Source organism: Mandrillus leucophaeus, unplaced genomic scaffold, assembly GCF_000951045.1.
Source record: "Mandrillus leucophaeus isolate KB7577 unplaced genomic scaffold, Mleu.le_1.0 Scaffold129, whole genome shotgun sequence".
Taxonomy (NCBI): domain Eukaryota; kingdom Metazoa; phylum Chordata; class Mammalia; order Primates; family Cercopithecidae; genus Mandrillus; species Mandrillus leucophaeus.
In genome coordinates, this window is record NW_012101243.1 from 2,637,929 (window position 1) to 2,655,808 (window position 17,880).

The 17,880-nt window shown below is 39.4% G+C and overlaps 1 protein-coding gene across 4 annotated transcripts in view; it reads right to left on the minus strand.

Moving 5' to 3' along the window:
* Positions 1–17,880, minus strand: part of ITCH (itchy E3 ubiquitin protein ligase) — a 160,844-nt gene that overhangs the window by 5,954 nt on the left and 137,010 nt on the right. For all 4 annotated transcript variants that reach the window (XM_011972439.1, XM_011972437.1, XM_011972438.1 and 1 more), the window contains 5 exons: positions 17,482–17,622; positions 9,712–9,832; positions 9,166–9,270; positions 6,688–6,784; positions 1,014–1,086 (listed from right to left, as the gene is read on the minus strand). In XM_011972439.1, coding sequence (XP_011827829.1) covers positions 1,014–1,086; positions 6,688–6,784; positions 9,166–9,270; positions 9,712–9,832; positions 17,482–17,622 — 537 coding nt within the window. The remainder of the gene's footprint in view (positions 1–1,013; positions 1,087–6,687; positions 6,785–9,165; positions 9,271–9,711; positions 9,833–17,481; positions 17,623–17,880) is intronic.

Genomic DNA, 17,880 nt, shown 5'->3' on the forward strand with positions numbered 1-17,880 from the left:
ATAGAGACAGAAAGTAGATTAGAGGTTACCAAGGGCTACATAGGGGATAAAAGGGGAGTGACTGCTAATGGGTACATGGATTTTTGGGAGGGTGAAAAAAAATGTTTTGGAGCCTATAATCCCAACACTTTGGGAGGCTGAGGTGGGTGGATCACCTGAGGTCAGGAGTTTGAGATTGGCCTGACCAACATGGTAAAACCCTGTCTCTACTAAAAATACAAAAATTAGCTAGACGTGGTGGCGGGTGGCCGAGCTGCTTGGGAGGCTGAGGCAAAAGAATTGCTTGAACCTGGGAGGCAGAGGTTGCAGTGAGCCGAGATCAAGCCACTGAACTCCAGCCTGGTCTACAAAGTGAGACCCCGTCTCAAACAACAACAACAACAAAACAAACCACTGAACTGAACTGCATAATTTAAGAAGGTGAGTTTTATAATATGTAAATTATATATCAATAAAATTGTTATTTGAACACTACATGTATGTATAAAACATATGTATAAAAACAAAAAGGAATAGACAATAAAACAGTAAAGAGGTCAGATATCCAGTAAGGACCATATGTGACCACTAAAATATATCCCACAAAGCAAGGTTCAAATATTGTTGACATTAGGTTGAATTCCAAAACATTAATATATTTGCTCTGAGATTAGGATTAGATTTAGTTTTCTATATTTTTAGAAATGTAATTAGATTTCAAATGAGAATATTTGTGGTCATGATGTTAGACGCAGGTCTCCTAACTTTGACTTCTTTTGCTGCCTTCAGAGAAAAATGAAAATAACTCTAAATCCCACATTAAAAAAAAAATTCAGATGTAAAAAAAGGAATTGATTGCAAATAGTTGTAAGGAATCACACTGGGGTGAACAAAATGCTCTTAAACTGGATTGCTATGATGGCGGTGCTACTCTCTAAATCTACTAAGTATCATTTTTAATTTCTAGCTGGCTTTAAATAGCTACAGATAAATGGACAAAAGCTGTTTTCTCTATCCTTTTTGATTGTACTTACCAGGTATGACTTCTGGGTAGCCAATTTTCTTTCCCAACTTTTTCAATGCAGAATTTCTGTGGTCCATTGCTCCCTAAAACATAATGAAATCATAAACTTTGTTAGTATAGTGGATCTCAAACTGTGTTCCCCAATCCAATGTTCCCCAATCCAATAAGCATCAGCATCATGAGGGAACTTGTTAGAACCATAAATCCACAGGCCCCACACATCAGCTTACTAATTCAGAAACTCTGAGTTGGGTGTAGTGGCTCATGCCTGTAATCCGAGTACTTTGAGAGGCCAAGGCGGGTAGATCACTTGAGGTCAGGAGTTCAAGATCAGTCTGGCCAATATGGTGAATCCTGATCTCTACTAAAAATACAAAAACTAGCCAAGTGTGGTGGCATATGCCTGTAATCCCAGCTACTCAGGAGACTGAGGCAGGAGAATTGCTTGAATCTGCGCAGCAAGGATGCGGTTGAGTCGATCGCGCCACTACACTCTCACCTGGGTGACAGAATGAGACCCTATCTCAAAAAAAACCCTCAAAAAACTCAAAACCAACCAATAAACAAAAAGAAACTCTAGGGGTGAGGCTCAGCAATATGTGCTTTAACAAGCTTCTGGGTGAGTCTGGTAAGTGTAAAAGTTTGACAACTAGTTTGTTAATATAAGCCCCAGAGGAGAAAAATGCAGTTTCATCTAGCATTCTTTAGCCAGAATAACACATTGTTATGATTAATAAAAGCTTACACAAGAACACTGAAAAAGCTTACTTTTAGTAGTTTGAAACACAATAAGGAAACTATAATAAAACTTGATTTAAATACAGAATTGACAAAACTTTGTGAAATGTAAACATCCTAGTGAATTCCATATTATTAATGCTAGAACTTACAGGTACTGTAGGGCATACCCTTACAAAAACAGATACAAGTATAAACATAAAATTCTTGCCCCTCATTTACCTGCTGCTGGAGAGAGCTGTGAATAGCGATCATAAAAACACTGGTTTTCTAAAAGATCATTACTTTTCCCTAGGAAGCATTTATTGTTGGTCTCAATGATTAGTAGTGCTACTAGATATTTTAATTAGAAGGGGGCAGGAACATTAACTGTTCTGCAATGTGTGACACTGTCAGACACAAAGAATTTTCTCATGTCCCACCTGACTAAACCGAGTATACTAAGTATACCTAATATAAATTGTTAGTGCTTTTGTATTTAATAACACTGAATTATTTTCACAAGTAGTTATGTAAAAAATCCAGTAATACAGGAAACATTATAAAAAAAGACAGTTAAAAGTTAAAATTATTCTGTGGTGTTCAACACATAAAATTAACTCACTCTGCATGTTCTCTCTACTCTCTATATATATTTTTTGAGACCGAGTCTCACTCTGTCACCCAGGCTGGATGGCAGTGGCACAACTGGCTCAATGCAACCTCCGCCTCCTGGGTTCAAGCAATTCTCATGCCTTAGAGTAGCTGGGATTACAGATGTACACTACCACACCCAGCTAATTTTTTTATTTTTAGTATAGATGGGGTTTTGCCATGCTGGTCAGGCTGGTCTTGAACTCCTGACCTCAAGTGATCCACCCACCTTGGCCTCCCAAAGTGCTGAGATTACAGGCGTGAGCCATCACGCCCGGCCTCTACTCAGTATTTTATAGCAGAGTGCAGTGGGGCAATCTCAGCTCACCACAACCTCCGCCTCCCAGGTTCAAGCGATTCTCCTGCCTCAGCCTCCCGAGTAGCTGGGATTACAGGCATGCGCCGCCATGCCCAGCTAATTTTTGTATTTTTAGTAGAGACAGGATTTCTCCGTGGTCAGGCTGGTCTTGAACTCCCGACCTCAGGTGATCCACCCGTCTTGGCCTCCCAAAGTGCTGGGATTACAGGCATGATCACCGTGCCCAGCCTGAGCAAAGATTTTATAAAGAAGACCTGAAAAGCACAGGCGACAAAAACAAAAAATAGACAAATGGGGTTATATGAAACTAAAAAGCTTTGGCATAGCAAAGGAAACAATCAACAGAGTGTAGAGACAATCTGCAGAATGGGAGAAAGTATCCGCAAACTATTCATCCAACAAAGAATATCCAGAATATACAAGAACTCAACAGCAAAAAAGAAGAAAAACAATGCATTAAAACATGGGATATGAGCTAAATAGATCTCTCAAAATAACAATGTTAAATGTAACTAATCACCAGAGAGATGCAAATCAAAACCACAATGAAGGGTCATCACTCGTCAGTTAGAATGACTGTTATAGATTAAAAAATAACAAATGCTGGCAAGGATGTGGAAAAAGAGGAACTCTTATATATTGTTGGAGGGGATGTAAATTCTTCTTCTTATTATTATTATTAACTTTTTGAGACAGAGTACTGCTCCATCACCCAGGCTACAGTGCAACCTCTGCTTCCCAGGTAGCTGGGATTGCAGGCGCATACCACCACTCTCAGAAAAAAAAAAAAAAAAAAAAAAAAAAAAAAAAATTCTTTTTTTTGGGTATTTTTAGTAGAGACAGGGTTTCACTATGTTGGCCAGGCTGGTCTCAAACTCCTGGCCTTAAGAGGTCTACCCATCTCAGACTCCCAACAACCATATGATCCAGCAATCCCACTATGGGGTATTCTCTAAAGAAAAGGAAATCAGTATGTCAAAGAGACATCTGCACTCCCATGTCTACTGCAGCACCATTCACAAGCCAAGATAGGGAATCAACTTACGTGTCCATCATCAGGTAAATGGATAAAGAAAATGTAATGTGGTATATAAACAAACTGGAATACTATTCAGCCATTTAAAAGAGCAAAATTCTGTCATTTATGACAACATAGATGAACATGGAGGACATTGTAAGTGACATAAGCCAAGCACAAAAAGATAAAGAGTATATGCTCTCACTCATGTGAAAGCTAAAAAAGCCAATCTCATAGAAGTACAAAGTAGAACGGTGATTACTACGGAAGGGTGGCAGGAAGGAGGGGAGAGTCAAAGGTTGGTTAATAGATACACAAGTACAGATCGGCAGGAAGAATAAGTTCTGGTGTTCTACAGCACTATACAATGACTATAATCAACAACAATTTATTGCGTGTGTGTATGTATATATGTGTGTGTATATATAAAAATATATAAATATATATATATATATATATTTTTTTTTTTTTTTTGCATTTTTCGTAGAGAAGGGGTTTTACCACGATGGCCAGGCTGGTCTTGAACTCCTGACCTCAGGTGATCCGCCTGCCTTGGCCTCCCAAAGTGCTGGGATTACATGCGTGAGCCACCACGTCCAGTGTATGTATTTTTAAGATAGGGTCTCACTCTGTCACTGAGACTGGAGTGCAGTGGCATGACCTTGGCTCACTGCAACCTTCACCTCCAAGGCTCAAGTGATCTTCCCACCTCAACCTCCTGAATAGAAGGGACTATAGGCGTGTACCACCATGCTCAGCTAATTTCTAAATTTTCTGTAGAGACAGGGTCTCCCTATATTGCCCAGTCTTGTCTCAAACCCCTGGGCTTCTGTGTTCCTCCTGTCTCAGCCTCCCGAAGTGCTAGGATTACAGGTGTGAACCACTGTGCCTGGCCTGTATGTTTATAAAGAGTTAGAAAAGTGGGTTTTGAATGTTCGCAACAGAAAGAATTGATAAATGTTTGAGGTGATGGATATGCTAATTACCCCGACTTGATCATTACATATTGTATACATGTATCAAAATAAAAACTGTACCCCTAAATATGTACAATTTTGTCAATTAAGAACAATTTAAGAAGTAAAAAAGAGTAAAGATTTGAAACTAAAACAAACAAAATAAACTAGATAGCCTCTAAAATTCTCCAAACTACAATCTCACTGTTTCTGTCTTCTAACAAAAACTTTCCTAGAAGTCACCCTTCTGAGACCTCTCTGCAGCACTGAAGAAGTGCTCTGCAGCACTTCTACTTGCTTCTCAGACAGTATGCTACTTCTTTCTTCTTCTCATTCTCTGGTCTCTCCTTTAAATTGGGTTCCAGGCTAATTCCATCTTTTCTTTTCCTTTAAGATGAAGTCTCACTCTGTCGCCAGGCTGGAGTGCAGTGGTATGATCTCAGTTCACTGCAACCTCTGCCTCCTCCCGGGTTCAAGCGATTCTCCTGCCGCAGCCTCCTGAGTAGCTGGGGCTACAAGTGTGCATCACCACACCCAGCTAATTTTTGTATTTTTAGTAGAGACGGGGTTTCACCACGTCGCCCCAGCTGTTCTCAAACTCCTGAGCTCAAGCGATCCACCCACCTCGGCCTCCAAAAGTGCTGGGATTACAGGCGTAAGGCTGTGCCTGGCCTAGGCTATTTCCTTCTGTCTTATTCCTACATGCAGATGGTTCTAGGCATTAGCCTTCTACTCCTCTCTGTATTCTATTGCTGCCCGAGACCACACATTCTCACAGCATCAAATGTCACTGCTCTGATGATTCAACTTCTTCTGTTTCCTCTTAACTCTAACTCATATATTGTTACCTCTACAGCTGCTCCCCTGGGGTTTTCTACTTGGTTTTCTGGCAGTTACCTTAAATTCAGCAGGTTCTAAGCTGCTCAGCATCCTCCCCCAACATCTACAACCATGCATACTCTTTATACTTCCTGACTTCTCCATTGTTCCATGTTCTATAACATGACAATTATTGCTGATACCCCTCTCTTACACTTCATTTTCTATTAAGCTCTCTACCTGTTTCTACCTTTGGAACTTTCTCTAGCATCTACCCTCTCTTTTCTATTTCCGTCTCCTGAGATCAGGTTCTCATCATTGCTGCAACGATTTCTTCTTATCTCTAGGCCCTCACCATCTTTTAATCCACCCTGTATCTTCCTATCAAATCTTCCTAAATGCAGCTTGAGCAAGTTTTCCTCTCTTCAAAAAGTTCCACAGCTTCCAATACCCTCACAGTAATAACCAAATTCTTTTGATCTGGTTTAAAGTCTTTTCTAAACTGGTTCCATGCTCTGTATTCAAAATTACCTGCTTAGTTCTCCTAATTTTAACTCTGCTTCACCTGAAGCAGGCTTAAGGATCATAACTTCTCTGTGTATCTTCCTATGGTACTTGGGATAATGTTGGTATTAAAGAAATACTTGAATTTACTTTAATAATTTATTGTTTGGTAGCAAAGTAAATATTGCCACAGTCACTCATCTCAATATTCATTTTAAGCAGCAGATTGCTGTGTAACAGGCACTTTGCCAGTGGCAAAAAATAAAAAGATGAAGAAGATATGAATCCATATCTCAAAGAACTCCCTGTCTCCCAGGGAAGAGTGGTTTTAAACACAATACAGAAACTACAATCCACTATTGTATTATACAATGATCTTCTCACATTGTTAAATAATACAACCAATAATGATTGACTCATAAGAGACACATGTTTGGCAAATCACTAAATGAACAGATTTACATACAGAAGACTGCTGTCCTAATGAGTTAGCTGTGGGTTCTAGCTTGAGGGTTAAAAATTTCTAGAGGTAAGGACTAAAACTTATTTTAAAGGTTATACAAATCCACGCTAACTGGGAATAGTTAAGAAAATGGTTATCCTTGTCTTTGTTGCTTCTGATACGCTGTATACACATTCACGTAAAGCAGCATGATAAACAGTTTTCTGTATAGGAAAAGTGATCCTGTATACATACCCATGAGATCAGCAAATCCTCCTAGTGGCAATCGGCAGGTTCCAGTAACAAACTGTAGAAGTCTCATTCTCTTCTCATTATCAATTTCTTTAACAAACTGTTAAAAGTATATTTAAAGAGATATATATGTCATATGTTACATTCGGCACACTAAATAAGAAAGAAAAATAATGATTTCAGATCTTTTACTCTTTTTAGAGGTGAGGTCTTGTTCTGTGGCCCAGGCTGGGGTGCAGTGGTACAATCATAGCTCATTGCAGCCTCTAACTCCTGGGCAGCAGGCAATCCTCCCGCCTCAGTCTCCAGAGTATTTGGGACTATAGGAGCAAGCCACTGTATCTAGCTCATTTCAAATCTTAAAGGAACCCCTGGTGTCCACTGCATTAGATAATTACTTAATCCAACACTATGGATGGAGGGCCATTTCCATGTTTATCAAAGCCCCAGCAACCTTTCCTTATATAACTCTTAGGACAATATACTTAAAGGGATATATAAAAAGTAAGATGGACTGAGACCAAGAGCTCCTTACTCATGAAGTTTTAAGATTAGCTCTTCTAGGGCAGCCCTTCCTGTGACTCCCCATCCCACCACCACCCCCCAGCCCCAGATCTGCCTGTCCTATAGGATATTCATGTGGCTACACAGGATAGAGACCTTGAGTCAGTATAGACTTTTTGGTTTAATAAACAACTTTAATGAAATTCACAGAATTCTGAAGCAGGATATATCCCAATAACCTCCTCTTCTCAATGTTCTTTAGGTTTTGGTACAGCTACACATAGCTAGAATCATGTGGTTTTTATTTCATACAATTCTGACTCAAAACAAAAGGTTTCTAGAGAATGTTTCTAGCCTGTAGTATAACTGTTTTGCCTCAACCAAAAACTTTTTTGTAAGGAATAATTTTTATCCTATTGTACTATTATCAATTATCCTACAATTGTAACCTTACTTGTTACAGAAGCTCAGTTTATCTTTAAGTTTCTCATATGAATTTCTTTACATGTATAGCAGATTTTTAAATTTAATTTTTTAAATTGTTGTAAAATATACATGACATAAATTCTTGATTTTAACCATTTTGAGTGTAATTTAATAACATTAAGTACATTCACACTGTTGTGCAACCATCAACACTATTTCCAACTTTTTCATCATCCCAAGTAAAAACTATGTATACATTAAACACAACTTCCCATTTTTGCTCCCTGCAGCTTCTGGTAACCCATATTCTACTTTCTGCCTCTATGAATTTGCCCATTCTAGTAACCTCATGTAAGTGGAATTATACAATATTTGTCCATTTGTGTCTGGCTTACTTCGCTTATCTGTAGCACATACCAAAAATCTCATTACTTTTTAGGACTGAATAATATTCAACTCAAGATATTTTTGACTTATGATGGATGTACAGGATAAAACTCCTTTACAAGTCCAGGAGCATCTGTATATGTATATACCACATTTTGTGTGGGTAAATGGATGATGAATACTGGTATACAAGTATCTGTTTGAGTCTCTGCTTTCAATTTTTTGGGCTGTATACCAAGGGTTGGAATTCCTGGATCTTATGTTAATTCTATGTTTAACTTTTTGAGGAACCACCAAACTATTTCCACAGTGGTGTGGTATTTCACACTATCACCAGCAATGCACCCTTGGCAATGGTTGTTTTCTCCACTTTAAAAATAATACTAAGTACGATGTGATATCTCATTGTGTTGTTTTCATTTTTGTTTTTGAGATGGAGTCTCACTCTGTCTCCTAGGCTGGAGAGCAGTAGTGTGATCTTGGCTCACTGCAACCTCTGCCTCCTGGGTTCAAGTGATTCTCCTGCCTCGGCCTCCCAAGTAGCTGAGATTACAGGCATGCGCCACCACGCCTGGCTAATTTCGTCATGTTAGCCAGGATGGTCTTGATCTCCTGACCTCGTGATCCACCCGCCTCGGCCTCCCAAAGTGCTGGGATTACAGGTGTGAGCCACAGCACCCAGCCTCATTGTGGTTTTGATTTGCATTTCTCTAATGATTAATGATGTTGAACATCATTTACTATGCTTACGGCAGACATTTTTAGAGAGGTACCATTATGATCCTAAATCATATCTCTTAAATTTTGCCTTCTGAACATTATATAATTAATGAAGTATAAATGATATTAAACAAAAAACAAAAACATATTACAGGCAGTCCTATAAAACCCCAAAACCATTTAAATAAAATGTAGGTAAATTTTATCATCTGGAATTGTCTTACACTCTACTCTGGACAAAGATGCAAGGTATGTGTGGCTTACTTGGCAATAGTCTTAAAAGGATGCTGTTATAATCTGTATTCATTTATTATAATGCATATGATGGACTAAGGGGTCTATATACACTGGTACATTTTGAGCTGTGACTCATTTCCATATGTGGTAAGCAAATTCTAAAAAATTATGCTGTGTCAACTAATAGAAATAAATTTAAAAACAAACCTGCCAAAACCACATGATTTGTTTGCTGGTCCTCGTATAATGACGGTAGATGGCATGTCTTTGCCAGTCATTCAAATCAATCTCTTGCATTCCACATAAAAGGACCTTTAGGGATGAAAAAGACAAATTGTTTCCTTAGGTCACTGTACAAAAACAGCTGGACATAAACAAGGAAAGACGAAGATTAAGCAAAGTTTTAGAAAAACAATCAGTAGGCTTTGACTTATCAACTATACATCAAGAATTATATCTACATTGCTCATGAAGGCAAGGTTCCAAGCACGGTGTCATATATATACATATTCAGGGAAGTAAGTCACTCAATTGTAGAGAAGCTCTAATATTTGTACTTTTGCGGGGGTAATACTATTGTTTTATCTTTGGATAAATTATTATTTTCTTTAACCACTGGGGATGTTTCAAAACATTTTGCACCAGTATAAAAAGTATTACAGTAACAGGAAAGATGGGAAAGTGAATTAAAAGCAGACAACCGAAGGCATTATTTACTAGCATGGTACAGGGGAATGAAGGAAAACTCATTACCTCTAATTCCTTTGCATCAAAGTATTGCACATATTGCTGGGGAAGAATTTCATTAAAGCCCTCAAAGAAAGCTTGTGTCTGTTCTTCAACACCTCGAGACAACCTCCATTCAGCTACCATTCTGGCAAACAAATATAAAAAAACCTATCAGGAAGTTTAGATCTTATCTTTAAATTCTGAGTATAAAAATAAATTTTAAAAAATTACAAAAAACTTAAAATATATTCAAAAGTAGAATATAATGAACCCCCTGTACACATGTCCAAGCTTCATCACAATGCCCATCTATTTCATTTATGTCCCTATTCATACCCTAGATATCACATAATTTCATTTCTTTTATTTATTTGAGATGAGGTCTCACTCTGTCACCTGAGCTGAAGCACAGTGGCACAATCTTGGCTCACTGCAGTCTTGACCTCCTGGGCTCAAGCAATCCTCCTACCTCGGCCTCCTGAGTAGCTGGGAATATAGGTGTGCAACACCACGCCTGGCTAACTTTTGGTTTCGTGTGTACAGGGTCTCTCTGTGTTGCCAAGGTTGGTTTTAAACACCTGGCCTCATGTGATCTTCCTGCCTCGGCCACCCAAACTGCTAGGATTACAAGCGTGTGCCACCATGGCCAAGCCATATAATTTATTTTCTTTTATTTTGTTTTTGTTTTTTGAGACAGGGTCGCATTCTGTCGCCCAGGCTGGAGTGCAACGATACAATCTGGGCTCACTGCAGCCTCCACCTTCCAGGTTCAATCGGTTCCAGGTATCAGCCTCCCGAGTAGCTGGCATTACAAAGGCGTGCACCACCACGCCCAACTAATTTTTGTATTTTTAGTAGAGATGGGGGTTTCATCATGTTGGCCAGGTTAGTCTTGAACTCCTGACCTCAAGTGATCCGCCTGCCTTCTCCCAAAGTGCTGGGATTACAGGCGTGAGCCACCACGTCCAGCCCAAACAATTTCATTTTGAACAGATACTTCAGTATATGTCTCTACAACATGAGGATTATTTTTTAAAACATAAAGCATAAAAACATGACCACATCATTATTTATAAACCTAGAATTCTAAATCTAGTGACAATATCCTTCAAAAAATGAAAGTGAAATAAAGATGCTTTCATATAAAAGCTGAAAAAATGTAATGCCAGGAGATGCACATGAAGTGAAATGGTAAATAAAGGTTTTTTTTTTTTTTTAAGCCAAAGGGAAATGATCTGATAATTAAAAAAAAAAAAAAAAAGAATCTGAGGAAAGAAATAAGGAGAACCAGAAATAGTAATGTGAGTAAATATAAGAATATTTTTGAAAATGGTTAAAAATTAAAGCAAGAGTAACAGTAACAAAGTATTATATTTGTAACATGTAGAAATAATATATGACAACAACAGCACCAACAGCTGGAGTGAGGTAAATGGAATTATATTATTATGAGCTTCTTTTCCTTTTCTTGAGACGAAGTCTTACTCCTGTCCCCTAGGCTGGAGTGCAATGGCATAATCTCAGCTTACTGCAACCTCCGCCTCCTGGGTTCAAGTGATTATCCTGCCTCAGCCTCCTGAGTAGCTGGGACTACAGGTGCCCGCCACCTCGCCTGGCTAGTTTTTTTGTATTTTTTTCTTTTTAGTGGAGACGGGGTTCCACCATGTTGGCCAGGCTGGTCTTGAACTCCTGACCTCAGGCAATCCACCAGCCTTAGCCTCCCAAAGTTCTGAAATTACAGGAGTGAGCCACGGCACTTGGCCTATGAGCTTCTTATATTGTACAAGAAGTAGTGTTTGGGTCAACAGGGATGTTACAGATGCATATTATCATAATCATTACAGTAACCACTAAAATTAAACAAAGAGGTATAGCTAAAAACCCAACAGAAGAGCTAAAAAAGAAAGTAAAAATTGCTTTATTAATTCAAAGAAAGCAAGAAAGAACAAAGTTGGGAAAAACAAGAAACAAATAGCAAGGTGAGACAAATAGCAAAACAAATGGCAATGGTTAGACAAAAGTCCAACCAAATCAATAATAAAATTAACATAAATGTACTGCACACTCCAATTATAGAGATTATCAGGATAAAAATAATAAGACTTAAGAAATACTTCTAAATACAATGAGAGTGGCTGGGAGTGTGATTACATCTGTAATCCCAGCACTGTGGGAGGCTGAGGCAGGTGGATCCCTTGGGCGCAGGAGTTCAAGACCACCCTGGGCAACATGGTGAAACCCCATCTCGCCATGTGGGTGTGGTGGCACATGCCTGCAGTCCCAACTGCTTGAGGGCTGAGGCAAGAGGACTGCTTGAACTTCCAGAAGTGGAGACTGCAGTGAGCCAAGATTTCGCCACTGCACTCCAGCCTGGGTGACAAAATGAGACCCTGTCTCAAAAAAATAATAAAAATAAAACATAATAAATAAATAAATACAAATAAAATAAAGTAGTGAAAAAACACAACATTCCAAAATTTGTGGCTGGGCACAGCGGCTCACGCCTGTAATCCAGGCACTCTGGGAGGCTGAGGCAAGCGGATCACTTGAGGTCAAGAGCTCAAGACCAGCCTGGCCAACATGGCGAAACCTTGTCTCTATTAAAAATACAAAAATTAGCCAGGTGCGGTGGCCGGTGCCTGTAATCACAGCTGCTCGGGAGGCTGAGGCAGGAGAATCGCTTGAACCCAGGAGATGGAAGTTAAAGTAAGCCAAGATTGTACCTCTGCACTCCAGTCTGGATGACAGAGCAAGACTCTGTTGCAGGGAAAACAACAACAACAACAACAAAAAATTCGTGGGCTGGATGAGGTGGCTCATGCCTATAATTCCAGCACTTTGGGAGACAAAGGTGGGAGGATCGTTTGAATCCAGGAGTTTGAGACCAGCCTGGGCAACATATTGAGACCCATCTGCTACAATAAATAAATAAGTTAGCCAGGCATGGCAGCACATGCCTGTGGTTCCAGCTACTTGGAAGGCTGAGGTAGGAGGATATCTGGAGCTCAGGAGGTTGAGGCTACAGTGAGCCATGACTCTACCACTACACTCCAACCTGGGCAACAGAGTGAGACTCCATCTCCAAAAAAAAAAAAAAAACATAAATTGTGAGGATAGATAAAGAAATACTTAGTTGGAAATCTGCAGCTTTAAGTCCTTATATTAGAAAACAGAATGTGGGAGGACAGCTTGAGGCAAGGAGTCTGAGACCAGCCTGTGCAAAATAGCAAGATCACATCTCTACAAAAATAAAAACAACCAAAAAATTTGCTGGGCACGGTGGCTTGTGCCTACAGTTCCAGCTACTCAGGAGGAAAAGGTAAGATGACGGAGGGAGAGGGAGGGAAGAAGGGAAGAAGGGAAACAGAAAAGTTTCTAAAATCAATGATCTGAAATATTTAAGAACTCCTACAATCGCAAATAAAAAGACAACCCAATTTTAGAATGCATAAAAGATTTGGATATACACATCAGAAAAGAAGAGCTACAAATGATGAATATGCACAGAAAAACGTACTCAACGCTATTAGTCAAGGAAAAAATGGAAATTAAAACCACGAAATACTACTGACGATGAATTGGCAAGAACGTGAGGCAACTTTCAAATATTGCTAGTAGGACTGTAAAATGGCAAAAACACTTTGGGAAACTTTGGCAGTTTCTAATAAAGTCAAACACCTTCCCAGCGATTTCACTCCTAGGTATTTACTAAAGAAAAATATGTCCACAAAAAGACACCACAAGAATGTTTATAGCAGCTTTACTCATAATAGCCCCAGACTGGGAAACAACCAAAACATTTATCACTAACAGAATGGATAAACAAATTTTGAGATATAAACGGCATGGAATATTTCTCAGCAATAAAAAGGAATAAAATACTGATATAAACAATATGGCTCAATCTCACAAACACCAAATAAAAGAAAAAATCAGACACTAAAAGCTAGATATAAGACTACATACTCTATGATTCCATTTTAGGAAATTTAAGATCAGAAACAGTTATAGAAATAGAACTAAACAGAAATGGTTACCTAGCTCTGGGGCTGGGAGAAGGGAGGTGTATATTGGCCCCTTATGGGGTCCAGAATAGAAAAAAAAAGTTCCACAATTTGGGTCATGTTTACATGGACATGGTGCTATATGGAATAGTGTTTACAGAATTGGTAATTAAATGAGTGATCTAGCACAACTTCTATCCATAAAATGCTCACATTTGGGCTGATATATATATTTGTCAAAATTCAACATGTACACTTAAGATCAGTGCATTTTACTCTAAGGAAATTATACTTCTTAAAAAAAACTAAAAACTCCCCAAACTCTGAAATTTTAAGCAAGCCATTATTGAAGCAGATACTAAAAATCTTTTTAGCTGCCCATTATCTTAAAATGTTATATTACCAGCAACAAAACTATTGAGGAACATAGTACATCCTTGGTTACTTGGAATCTTGAATCATTACCTCTCTGGAATGCTATATATGTCATAAAAAAATCTAGACATATCATAACAAAAAAACTGGAGAACTGACAAAAACAAACTGACTACATTTTAAAAGGATATTTCAAAATAAACTTTTAAAAGGATAGATTGTTTTCCAACAAATAATGACTGTTCACTGTGTTAAACAGTGTACTTTCAATCATGGAGGGAAAACCCAGGCAAGAAATGCAGAACCTGGAACTTAAGTAGATATGCAAAATTTAACCCTGACTGGAAAGAATTGCTATTGAGAAGGTATGAATGAACTATTAGCTCTTGAGACTAGAAATATGAACCAATGGAAATAATTAGAAAGGATATACTATAAAACTTCATTTTAATTATAATTTTACCCAACCTTATGATATGGTTTGGCTCTGTGTCCCCACCCAAATCTCATCTTGTAGCTCCCATAATTCCCATGTGTTATGGGAGAGAACCAGTGGGAGATAACTGAATCATGGGGACAGGTCTTTCCCGTGTTGTTCTCATTACAGTGAATAAGTCTCACAAGATCTAATGGTTTTAAAACGAGAGTTTCCCAGGACAAGCTCTCTCTTTGCCTGCTGCCATTCATGTAAGATATGACTTGCTCCTTCTTGCCTTCCACCATGATTATGAGGCCTCCCCAGCCATGTGGAACTGTAAGTCCATTAAAACTCTTTCTTTTGTAAATGGTCCACTCTTGGGTACATCTTATCAGCAGCGTGATAACAGTAAATTGTTACCAAGAGCAGGGTGCTGCTGAAGATACCTGAAAACGTGGATGCAACTTTAGTACAGTCCCAGCTACTCAGGAGGGTAGCAGGCAGAGGTGGAACAGTTTGGATGGCTCAGAAGAAGACAGGAAAATGTGGGAAAGTTTGGAACTTCCTACAGACTTGTTGAATAGCTTTGACCAAAATGCTGACGGCAATATGGACAAAAAAGTTCAGGCTGAGGTGTTCTCAGATGAAAATGAGAAACTTTTTGGGAAACAGAGCAAAGGTGACTCTCGGTATGTTTTAGCAAAGAGACTGGCAGCATTTTGCCCCTGTGCTAGAGGCTGGTGGAACTTTGTACTTGAGAGAGATGATTTAGGGTATCTGGTGGAATAAATTTCTACGCAGCAAAGCATTCAATAGGAGACTTGGTGCTGTTAAAGGCATTCAGTTTTGTAAGGGAAGCAGGGCATAAAAGTTTGGAAAATTTGCAGCCTGACAACGCAATAGAAAAGAAAATCTCATTTTCTGAGGAGAAATTCAAGCTGGCTGCAGAAATTTGCGTAAGTAATGAGGACCCGAATGTTAATCCTCAAAACACTGGGGAAAATGTCTACAGGGCACGTCAGAGGTCGTCATGGCAGCCCCTCCTATCACAAGCCTGTAGGCCTAGGAGGAAAAAATGGTTTTGTGGGCCGGGCCCAGGGTCCCCATGCTGTGTGCCCTCTGGGGACTTGGTGCCCTGTTTCCAAGCCGCTCCAGTGTGACTAAAAGGGACCAAGGTACAGCCCAGGCTGTTGCTTCAGAGGGTGGAAGCCCCAAGACTTAGCAGCTTCCACATGGTGTTGAGCCTGAGGGTGCACAGAAGGCAAAAATTGAGGTTTGGGAACCTCCATCTAGATTTCAGAAGGCATACGGAAACGCCTAGATGCCCAAGCAAAATTCTGCTGCAGGGGCAGAGTACTCACAGAGAACCTCTGCTAGGACAGTGCGAAGGGGAAATGTGAAGTTGGAGGTCCATACAGAGTCCCTACTGGGGCACTGCCAAGTGGAGCTGTGAGAAGGGGGCAACCGTCCTCCAGACCCCAGAATGGTATATCCACCAACAGCTTGCATCATGAGACTGGAAAAACCACAGACACTCAACGCCAGCCCATGAAAGCAGCTGGTGGGAGGCTATACCCTGCAAAGCCATAAGGGCAATGTTGCCAATGCCATGGGAGGCTACCTCTTACATCAGGGTGACGTGCATGTAAGACATGGAGTCAAAAGAGATCATTTTGGAGCTTGAAGATTTGACTGCCCTGCTGGATTTCAAATCTGCATGAGGCCTGTACATAGGATATTACATGCAGCTCCTTTGTTTTGGCCAATTTCTCCCATTTGGAATGGCTGTATTTACCCAATGCCTGTTATCCCCCAGTATATATAAGAAGTAACAAAGTTGCTTTTAATTTTACAGGCTCATAGGTGGAAGGGACTTCCTTGTCCCAGATGAGACTTTGGACTGTAGACTTTTGAGTTAATGCTGAAATGAGTTAAGACTTTGGGGGACTGTTGAGAAGGCATGATTAGTTTTGAAATGTGAACACATGAGATTTGGGAGGCGCCAGGGGCAGAATGATATGGTTTGGCTCTGTGTCCTCACCCAAATCTCATCTTGTAGCTCCCATAATTCCTACGTGTTGTGAGAGAGAATCAGTGGGAGATAACTGAATCATGGGGGTGGGTCTTTCCCATGCTGTTTGCATGACAGTGAATATGTCTCACAAGATATGATACGGTCATTTTTTTTTTTTTTTAGACGGAGTCTCGCTCTGTCATCAGGCTGGAGTGCAGTGGTGCTATCTTGGCTCACTGCAAACTCCGCCTCCTGGGTTCAAGCCATTCTCCTGCCTCTGCCTCCCTAGTAGCTGGGATTACTGGCACATGCCACCACACCCAGCTAATTTTTGTATTTTTAGTAGAGATGGGGTTTCACCATATTGGCCAGGATGGTGTCAATCTCCTGACTTCGTGATCTGCCTGCCTTGGTCTTCCAAAGTGCTGGGATTACAGGCGAGAGCCACCGTGCCCAGCCAATGATGAGGTTTTAAAAACAGGAGTTTCCCTGTACAAGCTCTCTCTTTGCCTGCTGCCATCCATGTAAGATGTGACTTGCCCCTCCTTGCCTTCCACTGTGAGTGTGAGGCCTCCCCAGCCTCGTGAAACTGTAAGTCCATTAAACCTCTTTCTTTTGTAAATTGGCTAGTCTTGGGTATGTCTTTATCAGCAGCGGGAAAGTGGATTAATACACCTTACAATATTCCCTGTGAAAATATCTGCATATATATTTGAGATTCTTTTTAATGACTTGTTATACAGCATAGTTACAGAATTGATATTTAAAAGAGTAATCCTGCAAGACTTTTATCCTTAAACTCTTTTAAAAACACTTTTTGAAAAAAAAACTTTTTAGAAATGAAAAATGACTGCCTACATAGGATATTGATTAGTACAAAGACAAATATTATTTTTGGAGATAACTCTCCATTAGTATTAGTAAGCAATTATCAATACGCTGTAGTCAAACAAAAAGTGAAATGTGAAAAGGGGCACTCTCACCTGATGTATTCCTCTTTATTTTCTTCTGTTACAAGAATATTGCCACCATTAGGTTTCAGATCATGACTCTTAATTTCACCTAGAATTTCTTTGTCAACGGAGAAGTACATTTCCAAACCACATTCCTCAATATTGTTTTCTCTGCACAAATGAAATTAGCACTCTCTGTTATATCCACCAATTCAATCATAATTTATAAGTCTTTAATTAAAGGCCCATGTTCTTAAATAATTAAGTTATAACATCAAAATAAGAAGAAATAAGATTCTATTCTAAGGTCATCATATTATTGCCAAAGATCTTCGGTATATTTTTGTAAAATTTATCATATTGAATAAAAAGACAGGTTTGATATATAGATCATTTAAATACAATAAACCAATTATGTGCTTACAGTTT